The following is a 25626-nucleotide window of genomic DNA, read 5'->3' as shown; positions in this document are numbered from 1 at the left end:
GGCTAGAAAATATAGAATAATGAGAAAAGTAGTGAAATAATACTCTTTCACCCAGTTTCAAGAAAACTTGTAGACAACAGCAGGTAATGTAAGTGTGCTTAGCATTTCTAGATACTGTACTGATTCATACCTCAAGTTTGGTCATCTAGAGTTTAGTTCATGGTGCCTTTTGTATCAGCCCATGGAAGTATTACTGTGTAGTAACGCAACAATCAAAGCCCTAACTTTGGAGAATGAGGGTCATGCTGAAACTTCTCTACAGGAACTGCAGTGAGCTTCTCTTCCTGTAACACGGAAAGTACTCCAAACCAGCAAATGCAGTGTACCTGTAACATGGCTTTGTGTTTTTGAGAACTGGTGTCAGGTAATCACAATGAACGGATAACCAGAGTACTAAGAAGAATGAAGACTACTTTTTTTTTTAAGCTGTTAACTACTTTGCAATACCCATGTCAAGAAAGACCTAGGAAAAATGTCTCTATTTCTTAGCCTGTACCATAACATTATGCTTAAATTTAATCCTCACAGGAAAAAGAAAATAAGAAACAACCATGGAATATTTGAGAAGACTTATTAACAGGAAAAAGCTATAGCAGAAATGGGAGTTCAACATATTGAGATGTTTTAAAAAATGAAATAATTTCAAAAACTGCAGATATAAAGGCAACTGACAGTTTGGATGCTTAGATTAACAGCTTTCATTTTTAAGTAGAACAAATGAAACCTTCATACTATGCCCTTAAAGCAAGATCATAAAGGTACCCTCTGAAGGCCGCCAGGCACACTGTATGGTGTCAGTGTAGACCTCTTCACCTCAGAAGGAACAGATCAGCAACAGCAGCTGCCCCCAGTGCTGCCCCTCCAGACAGGGTGTGAGCATGCCTCCTGCCAGCCTGTGAAGTCCTAGCTCTAACATGCATTATGTGTTTCACCCAAAGGGCTTGCAGGATTTTAAATCCAATTGCCTACTGATGTTTTACAAGCGTATTCCAAAGGCAGCTTTTTAACAGTAGGAGGAGGGCACTACCAAATGCAAAGAAAGCAGAGGATTCTTCATTCAAGGTCAGACATCCATAGCCAAATCAGTAACTAAACAAGCAAGACAGGTGTACTACATTAAAACTCCTTTGTCAGATTAAAAAAAAACCATATAAAAACTTAAGTGACGGTTAAAAAACTGTGTTACACATGTAAGTGAATTGCCAGTAAAAGCCCAAAGTAAAAAATGTTGATAAAAGGTGTGAGAATGAAGCCATGAAGCAGTTTTAAAATAGCTAGTAGCAAGTCTGCTTGTTAAAGCACTGCTAAAGCCATTTGTTAAGCAAGGACATTAATGCTCAAGGAGGAACAGAACTGGTGCTTGTTAAAGAAAAGAGGAAAATAAAATACAAGGAAATTGTTCTGCTCTTTTGTAACTGGATTTTTATGTAAAGTCGTAGACTCATTTTTTTTCCACTCAAACAAAAGTCTGCCAGCATTACAGTGTTGCTTCCTGTGTTTTTTTTTTTAATGAGATGGAAGGAATCTCTTCAAACATTAAGTATGTGTTTTCCTCTTAAAAGATTAATAAGTGTGAAAAAAGATGCGAGCAATGAATAGCTGTTATAAGATGCAAGGTAGCATGCTACTGTCAGTCACCACAGTTATTTGTGTTATACTGTAAGATATTCATTCTGGACTGGAAGATACTCATTCTGGAGCCATCCACCAGGGTGGCCACAAGGTAACTCACTAGAGTCCAGTGTGCAAAACCTCTTGTTCAAGTTGTGGATGGTTCAAGTAGTTGAAAACCCTATGTTTGTGTTCTGGTAAAGCTTTTCTCTTTGTAACAGAAAACAGATTACTCATTAACAAGTTATATGTTAATGTGCTAATTTTACCTTCATTGTAGTAAGAACAAGTTTGCCTTACAAATGGGATTTGTAACATGTACTTTGTGACCATCAACCAGTTGCTACCTGCTGAGCGCAGGCAGCGGTCCACAAGGATCTAGAGACAGAGCAGATGCACAGCAAAAAATGCCACTATTTTTGTATGAAAACCTTACTGTCACTCTCTTTACTGTGCCTGCTTTTAAGCTTGAGACACTAACCAGCTATAAAATTGCTCTGTCCTTCAGCTTAAAGAAGGTTTCTACCACCTGTAATAGCATATTGAACATTTAACCATTAAGAGCATAATAAAGATTTTTTTCTTATATGTGATGTTTCCATCTGCAATTACTGGAGAGCCTACACTGGAGATTCCCACTGTCTAAGCTCTTCACCTGCCAGGTATCAGCAAGTCTACTTGACAAAATAATGTTTAGATGGGTTTCAGGAAGCCAGTACTTAGGAACACCAGTCATTATTGTGTTAAAGCCATTAAGATATTCATAACTATAAAGCCTACAGGACCAAAGCTTGCCCAATTATGTACTGGCTTACACTAGGGACAGCTGACACTGAAGTACAGTCACTCTGATGACAAAGATGTGTGAATTATAGCAGAGGAAATCAAGACTGAGATTGCAGAACAGCTACAGTTCAACACCACTCAAATTTTGTTCAGAGGCTTCAAATATGTAAACAAAAGGTGCCAGCCCACACACAGCTGTTAGGGGAGCTGTTTATGGGTTGCTCACTTGTATCACTCATGAAGGTACGACTCTAGCCCCTGAGTTAGTTTAGTAGCTGCATGTGGTGCTTCCTTTCTCTGTGAAGATGGTGCCCAATACAGTTCACCTTATCAGCTGCAGACTGAGTTAGAGACCAGAGAACAGGAACAGTGATGAAATATCAGGGCACGGCTGCCAGAACTGCAAGCAAGAGCATGACCTTTGCTTGTTTACAGTAGCAGCAAGCTTATATGGGATGCCTTAACAGCTACATCCATTTCTGCAATAGAGTTCAAGCAAGTCACTGACGTGTTACACTGCAACTCATCTCAGTCAGTTGTGCTAACTTGGGTAATAAACCATCTTCCATAAAGTAGTCCATTTCTATCCTGGTAATAGAGCTGTTTAAAGCAAAAGAGTGGCTTGTTTTAACAAGTGCTACAGTACCACTATGACTGGCTTGAAGCATTCAGTATATATGAATGTACACTGGATCTTGATGATGTCTGAGATAGATCAAAGAAACTAGTGACTCAGCTGTATAATACATCATAGACACTTCCATTAGATCAAGTAAATGAGCAAGGATAACTGATAAGCTATGCAAATTCATCAAGTAGATTTTTATCTTTAGAGTAGTAATATCCAGTTTGCATACTCTTTTGTTAAGATCCTTGATCAAAAGGATTATATGCCAAGTACCATAGCTTAAATAAGCGCTTAGTATTTGTTTCAAGTTTGCAACAGACAGCATTTAAGCAACCTCAATGTTAGGCCAATATCCAGCTCGCACAGCACAATTTCTGCTGTTTCTCATCCCCAGCGTGATATGCAATCAAGATGTAGATTTCATTCAAAACAAACCAAGTGGAAATGGTAACATGTGCAGCAAGACGTTTTCAAGGGAAAGCTATGTAAGACCTTGTATATTCTACCACTTGATACTATTATCATTAGCATCATCCTATTAGCACAGTCCATTATGTACAAAAATGTGCAATGAGACCATTCACTTAATTTCAGCAAATGGCAGAGCCATCACGCTGGTATTTTCTAACTAAGATTGTTAGTGGTATGGGAATCTGAAAAAATGTTTATGCTTGTATTAGTTTATATATATGAAAGAGACCATACAATTTTCATGGTACATCAACAAGATGGACTAGTATGCCAACTAACCTCTATTTTAATATTTAAATTATAACAATACAATAACTAGAAAAGGTCAGTGCTTCAAGTGACAAGTGTTGCCACTTCAATTCCAATATTTTTCCAAAATAAAGATGCAATTAGATCTACACTTGAGCATCAGTAGTGCAATACAGTATCCTTTCCTGAATAAAGGAGCTGAGGTTTATCCACAATAAAAGCTTTAAATAAGGTAGATTGTTGCCATTTATATATCAATTCTGTATGTTTTGATATAAAATATATTGGGAAAGCTTAAACTGACTTATACAATCTACATTTGGCTAAAGCTCCACATAAGCAGCATCAGTGGAAATGAACATCAGAGGTGTACTTAATATGAAACACTTCCAAAACTACTCAGCAACAAATGAGAGAAGGTTGGCTAAGAATAACTGAACATCTGAGGTGTGTACCAAAAGAATGGACCCTGTGCACTATTTTAAGTAACAGAAATGCAAGATTTAGTCCACTTCCATTTCTCCAGATGGTTTGGTCTGCTGAGAATTGTCCTTCGCTGGATCAGGTCCTGTTTCAGTACTGCTCTGTCCATTCACTGGTCCATTATGTTCACCGTTAGCTTTTGACTGCCCATCATTGGGAGGTTCTATCTTCGGTTTGGGCTTGTATATAATGGGATTACAGAAGCTATCCAACTCCTAGTTGTAATGAAAGTGAGAGAACAAGTTATTTGGTGACACAGTAACTGCATTAAACTATAACGTCTAAAATGTCTTTCAGATTTCTAATGACCAACACTACATTTTCAAGGACTAGACTTCTATCAAATCTAGAAGCTTAAAAGAAAGAAGTTTCTGATTTTTTAAAATCCTGTAGTAATCAGTTTTCTAGCAAAACCAGCACCATGCTTCAGATGTTTTTAGCTATTCAATGGTACTGCTGTAAAGTGAAGAGCTAGGACTTAATGCTAATAAAACTGCTGCTGCCACCACCCCTGTACCTTAGAGCTTTATCATCTCTGCAGGCATGGTATTCTAGCTTAATACAGAGGCCAAAATCTTATTCAAGAAAAACTTACTAGACTGCAACACATTTGACAATTTTTATTTTTTTACCTTTGATTTTGATATTATTTCTGCCACTTTGACAACGGGATCTTGAGTCAGGCTTAGTTTGTTTTGTGCATTCATTTTGGTGTTCAACCAGTTCATAGCCTCACTAATGTATTTTTCAACTTTTTCCATCTCAGCAGGATCTAGGTGATCATATTTTTCATCCTAGGAGAAAAGATGTTTTTAATTGATTACTACACACTTCTGAATCAATTAAGAGTTTAATGGACACAACTGAGTAACATTACTACAACCCACTAGAAATCAATGTTTTTAAACAAGTGTTTGGTATGAAGAATAGCTGTAGAACAAAACAAAGGAAATCGTAAGATATGTGAAATTTTGAAATGCACACTGCTTAAGCACAGATGAGTAATGAAGTTGCAAGAGAACACAGAGTCACCTGAATAACCAACCCCAACATATAATTTATTGGGTTACAGAAACAAGGATAACACTGTGGTAGGCATTTCAAGTGGTACAAGTCACCATAAAGAACACGACTGTTTAATTCACATTCGCAAAGAAACTTCAAGAAAAGTTTTAGAAGTTCTCAGGATTGTAAGCACAAGCCATTTTAAAGCAGCTTAAAAGTTAAATCCTAGAGGATTTTTTTCTTTTAGAACATACACACACAAAAAAAATCCTGTAGTCAAATTCAAACACCCATAGATCATTCCACGCTTCTACCTTATTTTTGTATGCTTCTACTGCTTTCATAAGGAGCTGAATCTTCTTCCCCAGTTCATTTAAAACTTTTGGTCTCTCCTCATGTTCCATGTATCTTTCTTGAATAGGCTGTCCAAATTTCTGGAAACATAAGCCAAGTGAGACACTGCAACTAATTCATTTTCCCAGAAATAAAGATCTTGACACAATACAAGCTTCTTTCACTATGGTCAAGGAATAAAAACTGAATCATAAGTAGCATGGCTATGAGAAGGAGGGAAAAGCTATTCTAGAGCTTAATCTTTGCACTTTGCTGTAGTGCAGTACCACCACCACCACCACAAAAAAATCACAAGTCCAAATAAACAAGTAAGTGCTCTGCTTTTTCTTGGCTTACCATTTCAGAATTTTCTCAGCAAAAAGAGCATTTGTTACAATGCACTTGGAAGAGAAATTTCCAGACAAATTTGCAGGGATGGTTTGAATTTTAGAACAGTCAGAAAAGTTATAGTTCTATCCATTGTCTGTTCTTCCCCTTCTCTTGAATGCTGGGTATCCAGGCATGAAGGCAGTTGCCTTTATTAATGTTTCCATCAATTACCCCTCCCACAATGGGAAACATCACTTGAGAGGGAACAGTTAGAACTAAAGCTACAGACATAGCCTTGAATACCAAAGAGCCATTCATCACAATTTACACTAGCCCACAAAATTATTAAAATTTACAAGTACTTAAGGTGAGTTTTTTTGGTCATTACCAATCAAACAATACAGTGGAAGCTAAAGTTAAAGCATTCATTAACCTTTATCATTTGTTATTAGACCAAAAATTCTGTTTTATTATATAGCTATTGAAGACCATTGTAAACAGGGAAACCAGAGCCATCTGTTTTCAAGTGTAGTTTTGAATACTTGGAGAACAGTCAAATACTTAAAAGCCTCTTCCAGTGTGTAGCAAGAGCTACAAGAAATTCTCACAGTCATTAATTTTACTATTCATCACTAGACACTGTTCATTTCAACTGACCATTTTGATATTAGAAGGACAACTGACAGTAACAGTATTCCTAGTTCTATGTATTCTTAGTTCTACATACTACATTCAATCACGAAACTAAATACCATCCAGGTACAACCTGCATGTCCATACTTTTAAATTACTGGATTTATCAAGTTCATATGTAGGCAGGCACATACATATCCCTCATTAGAAGATGTGTACTTACACTAGCCACATAACATGCATATACACTACTCCCCTTCCCCTCGTTCTAAAGAAGAGCTTGAAGCCTTACTCTTAGTTCCTGAAGCTTATCCATGTACACTTGCTTTGGCTGGTCCTCTCCATCTTCATAAAGCCAGTTTTCTGTGTCTTCCAACATCAAGGTCAGCTTGTTTGTATCCTATGAAGCAAGTCAGAGACACTGTCAACTAGCAAAGAACAAAATGTGTTGCTGGGTAACCAGGTAATTTGTGGAGTAGACTTTAAAACCGCTGCTACTGAATGGCTGTTTCAGGAAGTTGTTGCCTGTGCACCAGACACTTCCACAGACAGCCGTTAGAAACTATTACAGAACATTTTTTCAATTTTGCAAAAGCCAAGTGTGCCACTTCCTTTTACTTGGGCTTCAGCAACACACCAGGTTCACCACACTTTTCAGTGGGGAATTAACCATATATTTCAATAAATAAAATGCAGATAATGAAACAGCTATAAGCACTCATTTTTCTGCTCATTTTCGTATTTGCAATTCAAATGCCAGGCTGATGCATATTAACTTCATTTCTGAAGTTAATCCATTTCACATCCTGAGACAAGTTCCATGGACTCCTGCAGCCTCCACAGATATCACTCAAAGCTTTTGTTAGAAAAATCATTTTCCAGCAGCTGAAACACACAGGCAAATCTTACTTCTTCAGTGATGAATTTCTCAAAGACTCCACACAGTTTGTCTCTGAAGTCATACACATATTCTTCAACAGCATTCTTAGCATCATTCCTTTCTTTCTCAAGCTTGTCTTGCATCATCATTTTCCCCTAGGTGGATGAAAGCTTAGTTAAAACTAAGGATTTCAAGTATCAAAATGAGCATTTGAGCTTGAGCATTACTCTTCCCAAACTGTACCACAAAAAGGACCACTACTTATTTAATTTTTGCCTCTGTATAACTTACCCTCACCTCAGGAAGAACTGAAATGGGGAGAGGATGGGGGTGAGAATTGTTCACGTTCAGAAGCTGTTTGTCAAGTGCTTCAGTGTAAACAGATCAGGTAGAATTTTAGTCTGACCATCACAAAAACAGAAGAGAAGCTGACTGACTGGTTTGGAAGTTACTTAGAGTCATTTTGCTCTACAAAACTTATTTCCCATTTTAGTCTTTGCACTGACCATCTTTCAGAGAAGACTTTAAATTGGTGTGATCTTTGCAATGGCAGATAACACCTGTAAATATGCTTCAAAGACAGGATTCTATGGAAAGCAAGTGTTCTAGAAGCAATGCTTTCCAAAACCTTTCCTGCTGATAAAGCACATTAAGGGCAAAAACCCAATCTAGCCAGGCACACAGCTTTGGTAGAGCACAAAAAACAGTCTGCAAATGCTAATCCTGACCCATTCAGGTTAGTCAGTAACAATTAGCATTCCTATAACAGACTGTGCAGCCCTTACTGGAAATCCTAGGAATTTCTTGCATAAGAAAGGCATTGATTGTTCAAGGTAAGGACAGTCTAATAGATTACATTCAGATCTGGGTAATTAAGCACTACTAGTAAATTCATTTATTATACAAAGAAAAAGACACCAACTAAAAGTAGGCAAAATCAAAGTCCTTACTGAAGGGAAAACCTCAAGAAATTCTAAGGCTGTGCACACAAAGTAATTATTGATGTTAATGTGAGTAATCACCTGTTCATGCTTCTTACCTCATTTTCTATATAACAATTAATAAGATCTTGTCCCAGTTGCCTATAGAGGCTTGCCTGGATAGGTAGGTCAATACTCTTGACTTTTGTTTTAGCCCTTGGCAGGGTTGGATGATCTTGCTTGTCTCCAGAAGAAGCCTGTAAGATTTGCAGTTGTAAGGAACTTCAAAGAATTACAACATTGCTGCAGTTATGCACAAAAAAGACAAAAATTAGTAAGAGTACAGATTAACTGTATGGAAATGAAGCATCAGCTATACATCTGCTATTCAGAATCACCGTTACTTTACTTTTGAACCAAACTGGTGCAATTTAATTTCTTCAAACAATGTGAAGAGCTGTTCGAAAAACCTAAACACACTACATATTCTTCTCCCAGATTCTCAAGCTTCCCTAATTTTCATTTTCACTTCAAACCTATATTAAATCAAGGAAACTTACTTCAAAAGTCTTAGTTTAGTATGTTGAAAAGGGAAGTGCTAAGGTAAAATTTCTTTGCTCTTCCAAATACAGTCCCTACGAATCACAACTAAGGAGATTAATGGAATAAATCTGAGAATACTAGGCAGAAAAAAAAACTCTAAGGGAAGCAATACTGCATTTTCTTATCAGTGCTGAATACATACCTTTGTTTCAATTCCTGCATTTTCGGTTTCCTCATCTGCTTGGCTCTGCTGTTCAGCCTGACTTTTCTGAGCACCTTCATCTTGATCAACTTGCATTTTATCCTAGACAAAGAGTTGCAATAACAGAATGCACAGGTTTGTGGTATGATTTAAGACTGATGTCTATCAAAATACATCACAGTCCTTATGTGCTCAATTCAGTCTCAACAAGTTTTTGACTTAGTTAATCAGGCATTACTTAAACGGGCGTTTTGATAACACTGCTTCTATCTGTATCTATCTCAAATTAAATAGAGATTCTATTTGGCCTGTCCCTCTTTAAATAATTATGATGTTGCTATCACAGAATTATACTAAGCCCAGGGAATACTCCATTTTAATTTCAAAATAAATATATATGAAATATATGCAAATAAAATTCTAGAAGCACAACAACAACACAGGCAGTAACTACAGATCCTGTATGGAACAGCCAGAACGTTGAACACATAACATTTCCCCCAACCCTTAAACTTTATAATCTAAAGCAGAAGTAATTTAATCATTCTAATTGTTGCCTGCACCTGTCTCACATGACCATGGAAATTCATTTCTGTAACAGCCTTTTACAGCACGAGACCAGTTCACTATGCCTTATTCTAGATTTGAGAGTCTTAAAAAATATCACTGTAATTAGAAGAGCTGATCACTTGATTTAGTTCAAGTTATCCGATTCCCTGTTATCACTGCAAAAACTGTTAATAACATCCTAATAAATGAAAGTTTCAAAGTTTCAAATTTTCAGAATTGGAAATATTTGGAAATCCAAGGCATCAATAAATAGTGAGGAGACTGTGAGGAGTAGTAAAGATGTAACCAAAGTACTCTTTGACTTCTCACAAAGAATTAAACTCAGGGATTTATAAACCACATGTGCATATAAAACACCATTGTTAGTTTGGTGAAATACTAGAAACATTTGAAAGGTTTGAAACTCTAGCACAGGTGCACATGTTGCAGGTTCGTTGTGTTAGTTAATTTGGCCAAGTTTTAGTGATGAAAGTAGGAAGCAAATAGGCTATTTTTACCAAAGTTAAGCATTCTCATGTCAGAACAGAACAACATCCTTATTTATTGTTCTTACTGTTCGCACAGGAAAGGCAATAACCAGAAGGAACTACCTCGCCTACAAACAGCTGGGGTGAAGGGGTATGGGAAATACACATATACACTACAAACCTCAGCCTCAGAGTCGAGGGTATCATCCTCAATAATGAAAGGTAATTGCTGACAAGCACCATTGTAAAACAGAAGATGTATTAGGATAAACGGAAGTAATACAAACCGACAAAGCCTGAGGATGGAAGTAGTTATGCTTGTACTGAACACAGTGTACTTAGTAAGATTAATAACCTCGACATGCAGCATGCTGACAACATAAAATGCCAGCTATGTCACTTCCAGGCATTTCACTTCCAAGCAAATGTCAGATGCAAAGCACTTATCCACCAGGAACTGCCAGAGACTACTGTTGGTGTACCATTCCCAGCCACAAAAGCTTTCTCTGCCACCCAGTCCTAGGACCTACCGTGTCAGTGTAAAAGCTGTACCTTGCAACTCTCATCTACCCCTAGTTTGCAAGACACCAACAAGGTGGATGGGAGAACTGACAGGCAGAATGCTGTGAGCAGGCACTTCTACAGCAGTGCAGCATTGATCAGCAGTGATATAATGATGTCTAAAACAATAATTTCTCCGGTATTGAAGGCAACACAATCACACATGTATTTCCATTAACTTCCCCTCAAGGCTTTTAAACCAGTTCATAAGAACCACCTACAAAGAAGTACATACAGTGCCCTAAGCAAAAGAAGGCTTATAAAAAAATACCATCTGTTCTTTAATCAACAAAGATGTAGTATTTGGAAGAAAAAGCCACACCTTTAGAATTTATCTGTCAGAACACATTAATTGTGTTGTGATTTGAGAGCAACACAGTAATACTAGGACTAGTGTAGAGACGCTAAAAAAAAAAAAAACAATGGAAGAAAATTTCCCCTTGGAATCTATTTGTTTTCATAGTCCTGTACTCATAGTGCCAGGTCACCAATACTTTAATAATACACAAACAAACGTGCTGTGTAACTGAAGAAATCATGTAAGGGTGAAAAAGAGCATATAGCTTTTGGAGGTGAAATCACAGCAATTTCCAATTATCATCTCTCTTGTCAGAATTACAAGGACTGTAGATATTTACAAGTTTACGTACCAGCTCGTCTTCTCTGCCTTGGTTCTTACTTGATGACTCAGTATCCATTGGTGCGTCATTGTTATCTCCATCAATGTTCTGCCTTTCTATTATAGAAGCATTGGCCACACTGAAAAGGCCATGAATATTGACACGCACTTTAACTTTCACTTTGGAGTTGTCGCCATCGTGCTGGGGACCAACATTCTGAATAGTGAAACGCCCTTAAGAAAAAAGATCAGAAAATTAAAAATAAAAACAAAAGCAATGCAAAACCACCAAAACCACAAACTTGAAGGCTAATTTAAATCACAATTTGATCCAAATAAAATTTATTTTAAAACTTCCTACTTAATTTTCAGTTCTATGACAAAAACTGAAGCTAGACAAATTAAAAACCAGTCTGTCACTTACAGTTATGTTGTACAGCCATAAGACAATTTCACTTTCTATTCACAGAAAAGTCAAGATAAACCTTTATTAAGTGTTAAATCTCTCTGCTGCTTTATCTAACCATCACAGTAGAGAAACTACTCTGCGACCCACCTCAAACAGTTTATTTCACCCACTTAACTCAAACTTAGCATTGAAAGAAGTTAACAGAGAAAGATTCCGGATTTAGTTATAGTTATTTACTGATACACTGGACATTTGGAGACTGAGCAGCCCATTTATTGAGGCTTCTGGAAACAGGTTTGTATTTTGAAAATTGTTGCAAGTTGAGCGAAAGTGATGCAGACTGTTCACATACAGATGAGAATGCTCTTTCCTAAAGATGGGTATCTTGCAGACACCCAAAAAAGTAGTACCAAGTTTATATCTGACTCGCCAGTCAGCAAACAAAATCACGAATCAGTTTTAAAGATGCTGAGGAGTCAATTACTAATTATGAGTAAAGCAGTATTAGCTACCAGGAAACTAATTCATACCCTCTAATTCTTTGGACTCATTCAGGAAACATCTGCATTGTAAGTTCACAGATGAGCAGAAAGTGACATAAATACATACCTGGACCTTCAAAAAATCTATGCTAATGGGTCTTGCTTCATTTTACAGAAGTTGCAAGAACCGGACAACACAGCACTAAACTCTCTGTAGTGACATTTCTGAAGCATTCAGAAACAGTGAAGAACAAAGAAAATTAATTTTCTAGTAACTGCCATCATCTGATGTTGATAACAGTTTGAGCACTGCATTGAAGGCAAGTAGACTGTTCTCAGCTGTTCTACAGAACTGAGGCTTTTCTGTAACTTAGGAAACATGGAAGTAAAGATCATTAGGGAAAACTTCTTGTCAACAAAAGTTGCTTTTCTTATTTACACGTCCTTACCTATTCTGGAGTCAGGATAAGGCACTTCATGCGGATGGGTGTAGAAAGCTTCCAGGTCAAAAGGCTCTTTCTTGTGGAAAGTAATTACTTTTGAGAATGGAGCAGAATGGTTCTTACAGAAGACTTCACATTCCCTACAGCAGTAAAATATTATGTAAAATTTAAACGATTGAGCATAATAGGACAGATTATCAGGTTATGTTACGGATCAGCAGCCATGCTAAGTAAGCCACCAAATAACCTATTTACTTGAAAGTTTCTGACAAGAGCTGCACATTAAAGGCCAGTGGGTCTCAAGATGGACTTGAGCATTTTATGTCATTAAAATTAAGCAAGTTCATGCAAATGTTTCTTAAATCTTTTCAATTAAGCAGTAATTGGAAGTCAAGAAAAAAAAACGAGGAAAAAAAACTGTTTATTAGATGACAACTTCCAAGTCTGAAAGGCCTTCTCCACAACTCAACATTTTTCCTTAAACAAACACACCACCATACTTCAGAGCACACATCGTACAACGTACCCTGTTCCTTCTTCGTAAGACGATTTCCATCTCAATGTTATGGAATATGGAACAACATCAGTGATGGAAAATTCCCGCACTTTAAAAGCTGGGGAAAGAATTGCACACTAGAAAACAAAGATCAGAATTTTATTATATCCATGCAGTAAAATAAATAACAATACAGCAATTAATTAACATCTAAGTGCATAAGGTCACATGGAGGTTCCAGCTTACCACAGCATTTTTTAAACAGAATCTTCTTACTCTTGGCAGATAATTAATTGAACTGACTTGGTAGATAATTGAACTGGCTGATTTTAATTAATTAAATGAACACCATTTCCCTGGTCATCGTCAGTAAAGACACAATCAAATCTTACAAATGGCTTACGCAGAAGTGGACCAATAAATTCAGACAATCAAATTCAACAGGTCCCTAACAAGGTCATTCCCTTTAATGTGACAGTGACAAGTTACCAAAGATAATACAATCTTTTCTGATGTGATCTGTTACCAGCTGTTCAAATAAGCAAGTAAGAGCTGATCTCCTTCCACCCATAGCGATATTTGGTTTTCCTTAGTTACACTGCAGTAGTACGTCACATTAAGCTAGCAATACTGAATTTTAATATCCGTACCTGCAAGGCACAGCCTCTTGCAACAGCTTCATCAGCATTTAGTGTGGTGCTTATTTCTTTACAGAAAAAGTTAGAGATCTGTTCCTTCACTGCTGGAATTCTAGTAGCCCCACCAACTATTTCTATACTGTAGATATCTTCACGCTGAAGTCCTAGAAGAAAGAGCAGACATTGCCTTTACTTGTCATCAAGATACCAAAAAGCTGTCTTTACAACAGAAATTAGACAGAGATCTCTTATTAACTACACATTAATAACAAGCACTGATTAAACTGCCAACAAAATCTTTAAAATCAGATTTGCAGTGAAGCACCTTAAAATCCTTATCCCTCCTGCAGGCTAAAAACTTTTCTGGTTGCACAATTCTGGAAAATGCAGAAGCAAAGCATCAAATACAGCTCATGTGGTGACAGCTGTTCTTCAGAAGAAACTTGTATATGTGCACCCTCTCCTTTCTGGTGGACATAAACCCAAATGTGCAATCATTTCCCTTGGCAGCCCTGTACTATTGCACAACACCTCTCATTTCTCCCAAACAAGAATAAGAAGGCCCAAACATACCTCATCGTATGTTTGGATTAATTTTAGTTGCCAATGAGAAATGCAAAACCCTTGACTGAAAACATAAAATAAATATTCAACCGTGCTTGCAGGTTAACTTTAATTCTGGATTCAAGATACGAGCACAAAGTGATCTCAGAATCTCAAACAGCTGTCAGTCTTGTACGTTTTTGCTCAGCAGTTATTCAAGTTCTTACTTCCGGCATTAGTTATTGAGCCAACTCAAAAAATAAGCAGAATATTTCCTTTTTTGTTGAAGATGCTAAAAATAGGGTAAAACCTTTTTCTAGGAAAGTCTATTCCTCACTAAACAAACAAAAATAAACTGTTATTTGCACATGCTCCAAATATTTTGAAAATAGACTGCCAAGTTCTCAGGTCAGTGAAGACTTATGTATCACATATGGAACAGGCTGGCCAGACAGTTGCTAAGTGTTCAAAGTACAGAACGCTGGTTTCCCCCATCCCCATCGTTCCCCTCCTTTTTTTTTTTTTCCTTAAAAAAATACATATGTATTTCCATGGCCCAACCTTTTCCATTACACAGGGTGAATGAAGGTCAATAAGTCAGGGTTGCATATGCATTTGTGCACTAAATGAGGCAGGAATGGGATTCATGCATACATGGCAAGCATATGAATGGAACTTACATTTAACTTTTCAGTACTTAGCTTTGCAATTCTAATGAATACAAAAATACATTAAAAAGATAATCATTAAAGAGATCTAGGATAACCACATTACTGATTACTTTCTAGAACAAAAGGTAGCATCCAACTCCTACTTACTAGCTTGTTCCATGGCTGCTCTTAGAGGAGGCTCCACTCGGGACAGAAGGGCAGCACACAACTGCTCAAACTGAGCTCTGCCAGGAACAGGGAAAATGTTTCATATTACAAGACAGCTGAGATACCACGTCTGGTCACTTCAGTGAAAATACCGTATGGTACCTGTTCATCTTACTGGAGACATCAAGGTCATTCATGAAGCACTCTATATTCAGTGGAAGGTCAGAAGCATTTGCACTCATAAGTTTCTTTAGTTTTTCACATTCCTGATACAATCTGAGCAGCGCTCGGGGATTCTCTTTTACATTCAGTTTGTATTTTGTCCTAAATTCCTCGGAGAAGTAGTCTACCAAAGCCTCATCAAAATTCCTGCCACCTAAGAAAGGGTCAAAGGTAGCAGCTAAGACCTGCATAGAAGTAAAAAAAACAAACAAAACAGAATACAAGTTATCTAATGACATTTCTTTAGATATAGAGATAGGTTTCATATATTTTAAAAGTTCACACTGTTTGTGGATTTCTCACCAGCTACTGTCAGTTGCATGACAGAACAACAACTTAAAAAATAAACACGACAAATGACTCATCTCACTTCTTTTCTGCCCTCCTCAAATAAAATGCAACTATTATTATTTTAAAAATAAAAGTCACATTTATCATGTCATTTTCCACTATGCTGCAGCCTTTACTCAGTTTAGTAGCTCACTAAAGAAAAAGCAAGTTAGCTGTTTTCTTATGCTATTACTAGCCCTGTCATTCACTATCCCTCTCTCCAAAAACAAAAACCTCACACCACTGTCATCTTCCACATGACCTCAGCTGAAGACTACCAAAGACCAATTTACAGAAACACTCAACCAGCAGAAGACCAAACCTCAAAGATGAAAATCTCAAAACAGGAAAGTGAATACTGTTCTGTTTCACATTCAATTGAATTTAGATTTTACATCATTATACATGGTAGGACAAAAAAATCACCATAAGAAACAGTTTAAAGCAATTTAACAATACCCCATAGGTAAGTCAGTTATTCCAACACAACTCTTTATGTGAGATTACTAGGAATGCACAACTATTTCATTGAGAAAACAAGGCACAAAAGCCACACATCTGACACCTGTCAAGCACTTTCCAAAGCCACCTTTGGGCTACTTCATTTCTGCATTTTGTTAATGAAAATTGCTTTGCTGTAAATGCAAAAAGGCCAGGCAATCTTGGTATTCTGCATTTCAATACTATTTGCTATAGACTTTTTTTTTTAGTTACAAAACTTTCCACAAAACAATATTTGTAATTAAATGCTTTGGAAATATGGTATTTTACTACAAAGACTTAACAGATTACCTTCAGTTTTCCCTTGTTAAAAGCACAGATCGAAACCTGATACGCAGAATGCCCCATGTCTACAAAGACCACATTCCTTGGCTTCTCTTCGAAGGCCGGTAGATCTTGCTTGTATATCCCATAGGCTAGTGCAACTGCAAAAGAACAACATGTGAATGTCAAGGCAGAGCTGCGTACAAATGGAAAGCATGCATTAGAAGCACTACAAAAAGAAAGGCACTAATTATACTTAAACTAAATACTTCCATCACTCTGCTCTCACAGAATATTTGGGCACATTCATAGAGACTTTCAGGCTCTATGAGTTGCCGAATTCTGTGTTGTCATCTGATTTATAGTTTTACTATTAGCTCATGTTAATTCATAATTGCCATTCAAGCACTCTGTATCACCTCTTCCAACAGCAACTGTACGCTGCGTACTTCCAAAGCACTACGGTAGCAACACATGCTCCACCCTAACTTACAATTTTTAGGATTTGTTGGCAGTCATTATTCATATACAAAGGTCATACCTGTAACTCTCCTCTGAAATTACTTCCATTATTTTAGCTCAGTTCTGCACAACTCAAGTATGCTCAAGAAGAAGTTTTCAAACTAGTTTAGGAAAAACTAAGTTCTCAAAACCAGCATTCACCTAGAAAGCTTGCTGAGATTTCATAGAAGAATTTATATCAATAAAAATTACATGACTGGTTTAAACTGCTCCAACTTTAGTTCCCATGTGACATGTTTTAATACTCTGCCATAGAATTCATCAAAACCACTTAAGGGCAGTAAATAAATTACTTGATAGGAATAACAATCATGCTCATGCTACAACTGACAGATTTGCAACAAGCTTAAACTGTCATTTTCCCACAGACTTTACTCAATTTGAATATTTTAATTTAAAAGCCATAATGTAGGTTTCTAAATATGACCAGCAAATGAGCCTTAAGATAAAACTCCATAAAAATGCAGTTTGTGTAGAGGCAACTTGTTAAACCGTACATGAGAAGTCAAACACGAGGGGGTTTTTAACATACACTTTCAAGATCTCCCCTAAATACATTTTAATTGAAACAAAAACAGCTTATGACAAAAAAAAACTTCCTCCTCACACTTCTGTGAAATTTATTTTTATTTCAGCACAGACAATAAGCTGGAAAGAAAAATCTGTTGTGTTACAGTTTGATGAAGAATTGGAAAAAACTTCATTTGCAGCTAACTACAAGTTAGAAAGAGATATGGATGAGGTCATTTGGATGTAGAGCAAACCCATGGAAAAATATCACTCTTAAAATAAGACTCCACAACACGTCTCAGATAAATAACAGATTTATCGCAATCTTTCAGACAGAAAATATGCTGTTACATCTGATAACACAACGTGATAGTACTATTTAATATAATAGTTGAGGATTTAGGTCAGGTGCATATCCCTGCTGGATTGATTCTGAAGCTAGCTCAGGCTTTCCTGACCTACCTGCTGCAGCTCCACGGTACAGAGGAAAGCACAGATACCCACTTCACAAGCAGGGGAGCTATTTAAGTGCAACCGTATTGTGGTTACCAAACCCAAACTCTCCTCAGGGCCCCTAAGCTTCATCAGTTACTGTGCTTCCAGTTCCCAAGCTAGATTGGGAAATACAAGCCTCAATAGCTTTTTCCCAAGCTCCTAATTGTGTAACAGTAGTGCGTCACAGCCCTTACAGATTCAATAGTTTGTTAAGAAAACATTTACATGTGGTGCTGCTCTATTTCTGTGCACACAGGACTTTACCTGCTGTAGTTTCATTCATTAGCTTCAGACAATTTAATCCTGCAATCTGAGCAGCTGCCATTACGGACCTTCTCTCCGCATCAGTGAAAAAACTTGGTACCTGTTTCCAAAAAATAATTACATAGGATATAACATATGGACTTCTAAATCAAAGAAGTCTGATTTACCCACCAAACAAGACTATAAATTTCAATACGACAAGGAACTGTTATAAACTAACCTTGGATTAATAAGGCAGTCTGAATAGAACAGCCAAGCAATCCACTTTACAGCATATTTTAATTAAAATTTCAAACCATGACAAAAACATGCAAGTGAAATTCAAACCTGTGTTTTAAACAAGTATATTTAAGCACCAAAAAACCTCCATGAAGTTTTCATTCTTCTGATCTCAAAATCATTATGAGCTCAAAACATTTATATAGCAAAGTCAAAAGATTTACTCATGTAAATCATGTGCATAAATACACAGCCCCAGAAGTTATTGCTGAAGCACTACAGTATTTTTAGTTTCAGAACCTCTGAACTAAATTTTGTACTACAACTGGGTCTATATCAAGCTGTACCATTTTATCACCTAACCGACAGTTCCAGCTTACAGTCAGCTGCAGTCTTCACTTCCACCAAAAATAGCTAAAGCACAATCAGAGCCCTAAATGTTTCTAAATGAAATTGGCTGCAGTCAGTTACCATTTCTTCAACTTCAGCAAAGCTTAACACAAAATTATATTTGTATTTTCTATTTTGTTGGCTACCACTTTTCCACAATGTGAAAAGCAGACACCTAGGACTTCTATATTGGGAACAAATCCCCTCTAAACCCTCCTGCCTAAGTTCTACTGCCCCTGCTCACCCCCATAGGTGAGCGGCCGAGCAGAAAAGACACCAAGCAGATGAGCCAAATAAACAAGACCTTTTCAGCAGACATAGGTAATTCAGGTTTCTTAAATTCCCAGTACATTATCTTCAGAGCATTAAGTTCCAGGCAACTTTCAAATACAATACAACCAAACAGCACTCAAATACCTAACAACAAAATTGACCATACACTTGGAGAACTTCTTTGGGACTAGAAAAGAAATGCCTTCACATTAGAATACTCCTCATTTAGAGAAAGCAAGTTACATTCCAGCAAACTAGCCCCAATCAGCCTACGTAGTATGTTTTCTCAAAGCACACTCAACAAGTTTTCCATACTCTCATGTATGACTACAACAGTGTTATCAACTGGAAAAATCTGTAATAAAGACCCAAGTCTTTGTCAATGTGATTTCTACTCACCACTTGTATCTATTCCCTGTCACATTATGGCATAACGGTACAAACTTACATAAAGTTACCTGTGAGCAAAATGACAGTAAATGGATGATAACTTACTGAAATAACACAGTCTGCCACTGGTTTCTTCAGAGCACTTTCTGAAGTCTCTTTAAGTTTGGCCAGTAACATTCCTGTAATTTGTTCCACTGCAAACAGTCTCTCTTCATCCAGGTATCTCACCTGAAAGACAAAATGGCAATTCTATAACAAATCATCCCATGCAACATCCCAAGCAACAACGGATGGCATTTTTCAGCAACAAGCACTTTTTCCTGACAAGTAGGTATGCAAAGAGCTTCGCACAAGATTAAAAAAAAAAAAAAGCCTGAAAAGCTATCTAAAAAAGTAGTATCAGAAAAACACATTTGACTTAAAAAAAAAAAAAAAAGTCCTACAAAAAAAATCAAATACCTTTTCAGACATAATGATTTCTTCTCTAAGACCTACATTCAGAGACTGAAGCCAAAAAGTCTGAATGTTAAGAACAGCTGTTTCCAACTATTTAGTTTGGAAGTAATTTAAAAATGATCAGATTAAATGTTGAGACAGAATTACCCTGGTTTTCGGCAACTCGGTCTCCGCACACCCGTAAGACAAATGAGATATCACAAATAATCACACACTGTAATTATACCTATGCAAAGGTAAACCTGGTAGGGTATAAACTAGTAATGAGACTACAGAAAGCTAATGAAGAGAAACCACAACAATCTCAGAGAAAGTACCATACTTCAGGAAATGTTATTGCAGGGAAAAAGGTGCTCTTCATCTCCTGAAAAGAGCAGGTTTATTACAGTTTTATTCAAGTTGAATGAAATCCAAGCTTAATGCTTCTGGTGTTAGTAACTGTAATGTTTTAAATGTAGTGTTTTATAGGACATCTGCAAGGGAGACAATGCAATACCTCTTTATACTATGTATACTAAGAAACATAATTATATAATATGCACCACATGGCAAAGGCTTGAAGTGCTGGTCTCTAATGCAAGAGATAACTCCGCACCAAGTTCTAACTTACCTTTACTCCTACAGAGCCATTCGGCATCTTCTGAAGTTCGTAAGGAAGTTTGGCCCTTTCAGCTTGTATGTAAGGATCTTCAAATGCCCTTCCATGCAGCTTTTTGAAGCCATGCAATGTATTTTTTACATTTGTAACAATCTGTGAAAGATATTCTATTTTCAGTTATCTCTTAAATGCACACTATAGAAACCCATTTAGATGACAACTCCTGTTACGTTGAGCTCAATGCACATACTGAACACACTTCTTCAAGCTCCACACATTTACTGGAAAACACAGTGTGTGAAGAAAGCAGCACTCTTTTTAGATCTATGGTCTCCACTATAAAACCCAAGTTTACTTTCCCCTTTCATAACCATTAACTGCTGCACCTCTTATTCTAAAGGAACTTTCTGACATCATGTACAAGATTTGATGGATTACATATCAAAGTAACAGCAGTCTGAAGTAACAAATAAAGCCATTACCTATATTCACTTTATATGAAGCTTCAACAAGTGTACACATTGCACTCCTTCTCTTTTAAAACTGTGCTCTAATTCAGATTTCATATGCAAAGATGATAAAGCCCTCTCTACATCTATTCTTTTATGAATGTTTCACCTGGATTATCTTAAGACTGTGTCAGAAACACACACTATCACATATAATATTTAATTGAGCTACCAAAAGAAGTTACTCCAGGGTAACCTATTTCAGCATCAGCCAGTGTACTTTACTACCCTAAATAACGAGCTGAATAGCTGGAAACATTACTAGCAAGATGCCTTCAGGGGCTGAGCTCAGATCAACAGTGTAAAGTTTCTTGGAACAAAAGGTATCACAGCATCTGCCATGTATTGAATGCTCACGGTACAACCAGGGGGCTCCATCACCTCTACAACTGCTCAGCAAAGCTGCTGTTCCATTTTCAGTTAACTGCACTCCACTATGGGGAAGGAGGCCTCCTACTTTCAGCTTGCTAAATGTCTGACTGTAAAGAAAAAGGGTAAAACCTCTTCTGCTTTGGCTTTCTACATTCACACTGGCTATTTTAAGTTTTCTAACTATTTTCCTTCCAAAGCAATTCCTAGTTCTCCTAAGCCGCAAGTGAAGTTGCAGAGAAATTAGCCAGCATCAGTATCAAGCTTTTGTTGAACAGCTGTTTCAACTTTTCAAAAACTGTAAGCACAGAATCCCCCCCATCCCCCACACGGAGATATAATTTGGAACTGTACTCTTCCTGTCACAAATGGCCAGGAAAAAAATATCCTACTGGGAAAGATGTCCCATTTCTTTTCATTCTCTACTCTTAATGACAAAACGGTTTGTAATAGAATTTAAAAAAATGCTAGAATAAAAGAATACTGAAGCAATAACACTGCAAAATGCACACTCATAACAGACAACTTACTTTGCAATATCAAGTTTATTCACTACTTCTCTTTCTGCAGCTCAAAAGAAAGCAAGTCAGGTAAATAATATGCTGTTGTAGCCTCTTAACCCCCTCCATCCATTTACCTGGCTCTTTGCTGCATTCCCAATGGCCCGTGTCTTGGATCCTAGAGATATACATGCTCTAAGTAAAAAAGAAAAAAAGAAATTGAGTTTTAAAAGAAAATGTAATAAACTATATCCACATTATTCTAAACAAAACAAAGCCCCAAAACTACAGTGGAAGAATATTGTTGTGGTAGTGACAGCATTACTGTATGAAGCACCACAACTTGCTGTGGAATTCTGGCTATTTCATTCTCTGCAAATTAGCATAGAAACTGTGACGACCACAATTGTTCTCAAGGCATTTAGGGAATTCTTTAAAAGCTGAAGCATTCTACAGATTCTACAATAAAGGTAAGGAATTAACAGTTAATTCCAGGTGACAGCATGGAACCAAAGTAGTCTGGATCACCAAAAATGAAGCTCTGAACTTCATCAGGAAATTTATCTTGAAACAAAAAGCCAGAGTCTGACAGTACCACATTCACAATGCAGGAGTAATTTCCAACAATCATTGTGAGACAGTAATTAAAAATAACACCCAGGCCTGAAGTAGCTGAGCAGCCCAACCCCACAACGCACAAGCACTCTTAATGACAGCCAACTGCAGGCAGACGCCCTATAGAAGCCCTATAGCTGGCAGTCATCATGGGTCAGGGAGGTCCTCAGCAGCTCGCAGAGCAATTCTGTTCCTCTCCCAACCCGTTTGCCAGGGCCACCCCAGGAGCACAGACACCACCTGGCGACCTCCCCAGCAGCCTTCCCTCCAGAGTCAAGAGGAAGAAAACCTGCAAGAAACATACACAACAAGGCAACAGAACTCCACTCTGAGACCTGCCAACTCCACCAGCAGCTAAGTAAAACTGGAGTAGCTACAAGATTTTCTTTCTCCAACAACACATACTGTATTATGTCCTCCTCTAACACGTTCTGCACTCAGTATATCATCCCAGTGTATTTTCAAGTACTGTCAATGATCCTTGCTTTTTTCCCCACCCCCAGTCACCAGCTCTGCTTGTATAGATTGGACGTAGGACTTGATTCCCATCTGGGAGCAGATCTGCCTGAGGCCATTCATCAGTAACTAACAACCACAACGCGGACCCATAAGGTTTAAATTTCACTGTTTAATGAATGCATAAAGGTCAGTGCAGCAGACTACTTCCTGCCTCCTCCCCACCTTCACCACACTGAGGGCACTGCGTACACTTGGATAGCACTATCAACCAACTTCTCTACTCTGTACACCACCACACTGAACACAGCCCTTCAGGAAGCATCCTGGCTTCCTCTGAAGCAAGGATCTGAGCAGGACAGGGACTGCTCTAACAGCAGCAGCTCTCCTCACCAGGAGACTGCAATCTTCTCCACACTGTTTTGAAGATGTTGTGAAGAATGGTTTTAATCACAGCTTGTGACTAAACTAATTGCATGTGGTCTGAAAAAAAATAGTTATTAAAGATTACGAGCTATCAACAATCAACTTTTTCTCTGCACAGTGCCACAGTGGTGAGACACAGCCATTTGCCCTGGGTTCAGCAGCCAAGGCTCACTGCAAATGTGTGCAGCTGACTTGCTGGAGTTCTCCAGTTGGAAAAAGCCAGATCTCAGTTAACACCAAACAGACATCAAGGTCAGGAGCCACAAGGAGCATTCTACATCTCCTGACATAGATAGCTTCACAACAGAACCTTTCTTTCTGCAGTGCTTATCCCAAAGATACACATCTTATAAATGCCAACAATCCTACACCTTAAATTATAGGAGATGGGTATGATGTAAAGGGTCACCAGAATGTTTTAACAATCAGGACAGAGGATTCAGTATTTAATGAGCGCTGCATTAAAGCATGATAATGCACCATCTTCTACAAACATATACTGCTTGTATCTAGATACAAAGTAGACTCTGACTGGCACCACATTGTCCACACCAGCACTGCACAGGTACCTGAATGGGCTCCAAAGCCAGGCACTGGTCACGCTCGTAAGCCTTGTCCACAGAGCAAAATGAGCCCCATGAAGCACATCCAGGACTGCCCTCTCTTTAGGAAGCTTAATGACACGCTGTGAACAGGAGCGTCCTAACTTGTCCAGCACAGGTTCAGGTATTTTTACTGTGCGTTACACCAACACAACAAACACTGTCGCTTGGTAAATCTGGAATTAAGTGCCAAGTATTTGGGACACATCCCATTCATGTCAGCTATTGGTTAACTTCAGGTCTCTAAGTGATGTAAGCTCTCCCACAGGAACAGAGGGATAAAGCGCTCAGTTACTGCACTGTTCAATGAGATACAGAGCAGTTTGGATGGTTTTAAGTGTTATATCTGCTCAAATCCTGCTTGAAATAAGACCCAGTTACTTCAAGAAGCTTCCATAATATAAGCATTTTAATACCATTAAGTTTGCTTTTAGACAACAGCATTAGAAAGGAAGTTCTTTTCTATACTGTACCTCCCCATCTATGTGACAACTCAGAGAAAAGGAGAGAAAATCCAGACGCGTGTAACCACTACCTCTACACAGCCGTGCACTTGGTGCTATCTCACCAGCCGTGCCCGAGCTCACTTTCACAGCCACTTCGCACAAGCCTTGCAAGTACAGTGACTCATAAATTAGTAACGAGGTGTTCGATACACAGAAGCCTACCCCAGCTCTACTGGCACAGAACGCACGCCAAGCAGAGCGAGGGGACGGACGGGCAGCGGGGTTTCCGGCACAAGTTTCAGAGCCGGCTCTCGGTCTCTCAGCGCTACAGAACCGACGGGGGATCCCCGCGCATCCCCCCGTCTCCGCCGCCCGCACACGCAGGGCGCGGGGCGCGCACAGCACGTTGCGGCCGCGGGGAGGCACGCGCAGCTCCGCGCCGCCCGCCCGTCTCGGTCACGCGGCCGTTCGAGACCCGGCGGCCGCTCCGGAGCGAAGCGGCGGGACGCACGCACGCACGGAGCCATCGCAACGGAAAAAACAGAAGCCCGCGGTGCCCGCTGTGCCGCGCCGCACGGCGCGGTCCTCCAAGGACACGGGGAAGTCACGGCGAGAGACGGGGAGAGCGGCGCCTCTCGCACAGCCCCCGCAGCCCTCCTGCCGGCACCGCGCCGCTCCCGGAAGCGCGCGGCGGGCAGGCAGAGCAGGGCAGGGCAGCACCGGCGCCGGCCGCGCTGCGGAGAGGCCCCGCGGGACAGCCCGGCCGGCACCGCCGCCGCCTCAGGGAGCGCAGGGCCGGGGAGAACGGCGGCTGCGGCCCGAGGGAGGGCGGCGCGGGAGCGCGCTACTCACGGGGTGCAGCGGTCGCTGTACTCGTTGGCGATGGTCTCGATGCCGCCGCTCCGCGCCACGCCGATGTAGCAGTTCAGGAAGCCGAGGTCGATGCCGACCACAGACATGGCTGCGCTGGGCGCTCCCCGCCGGCCTGCGACCGCCGCGCTGCGCTGCTGGGACCGGCCGCCGCCGCCTCTCCCCCACTGCGGAGCACCAGCCACCAACCGGCGCCTGCTCGCCTCTGCGCAGGCGCGCTGTGCCGGCCGGCGGGCAGTCCGCCGGGCGCCGGCTCCGGCTTCGGCACTTTCCGGAAGG

General features: G+C 39.2%; 1 protein-coding gene across 1 annotated transcript; it reads right to left on the bottom strand.

Annotated features, from left to right (window-relative positions):
• Positions 1-3764: 3764 nt before the first annotated feature.
• On the bottom strand, positions 3765-25597 carry HSPA4L (heat shock protein family A (Hsp70) member 4 like). The gene is made up of 19 exons (XM_031607579.2): positions 25330-25597; positions 22070-22127; positions 20567-20707; positions 19606-19728; positions 18229-18328; positions 16465-16598; positions 15283-15527; positions 15121-15197; positions 13772-13923; positions 13152-13258; positions 12632-12765; positions 11323-11525; positions 9075-9176; positions 8449-8586; positions 7439-7564; positions 6822-6929; positions 5548-5667; positions 4861-5022; positions 3765-4443 (listed from the first exon to the last, which is right to left on the bottom strand). Exons 1-19 carry the CDS (start codon positions 25434-25436, stop codon positions 4249-4251), a joined length of 2532 nt encoding a protein of 843 aa, XP_031463439.2. The 5' UTR covers positions 25437-25597; the 3' UTR covers positions 3765-4248.
• Between the last annotated feature and the right edge of the window lie 29 nt (positions 25598-25626).

This window comes from Phasianus colchicus, chromosome 4, assembly GCF_987193195.1.
Source record: "Phasianus colchicus chromosome 4, bPhaCol1.hap1.1, whole genome shotgun sequence".
Classification (NCBI taxonomy): Eukaryota; Metazoa; Chordata; class Aves; order Galliformes; family Phasianidae; genus Phasianus; species Phasianus colchicus.
Note: the sequence above shows the minus strand (reverse complement) of the source record. Positions and strands in the feature narration are given on the sequence as shown.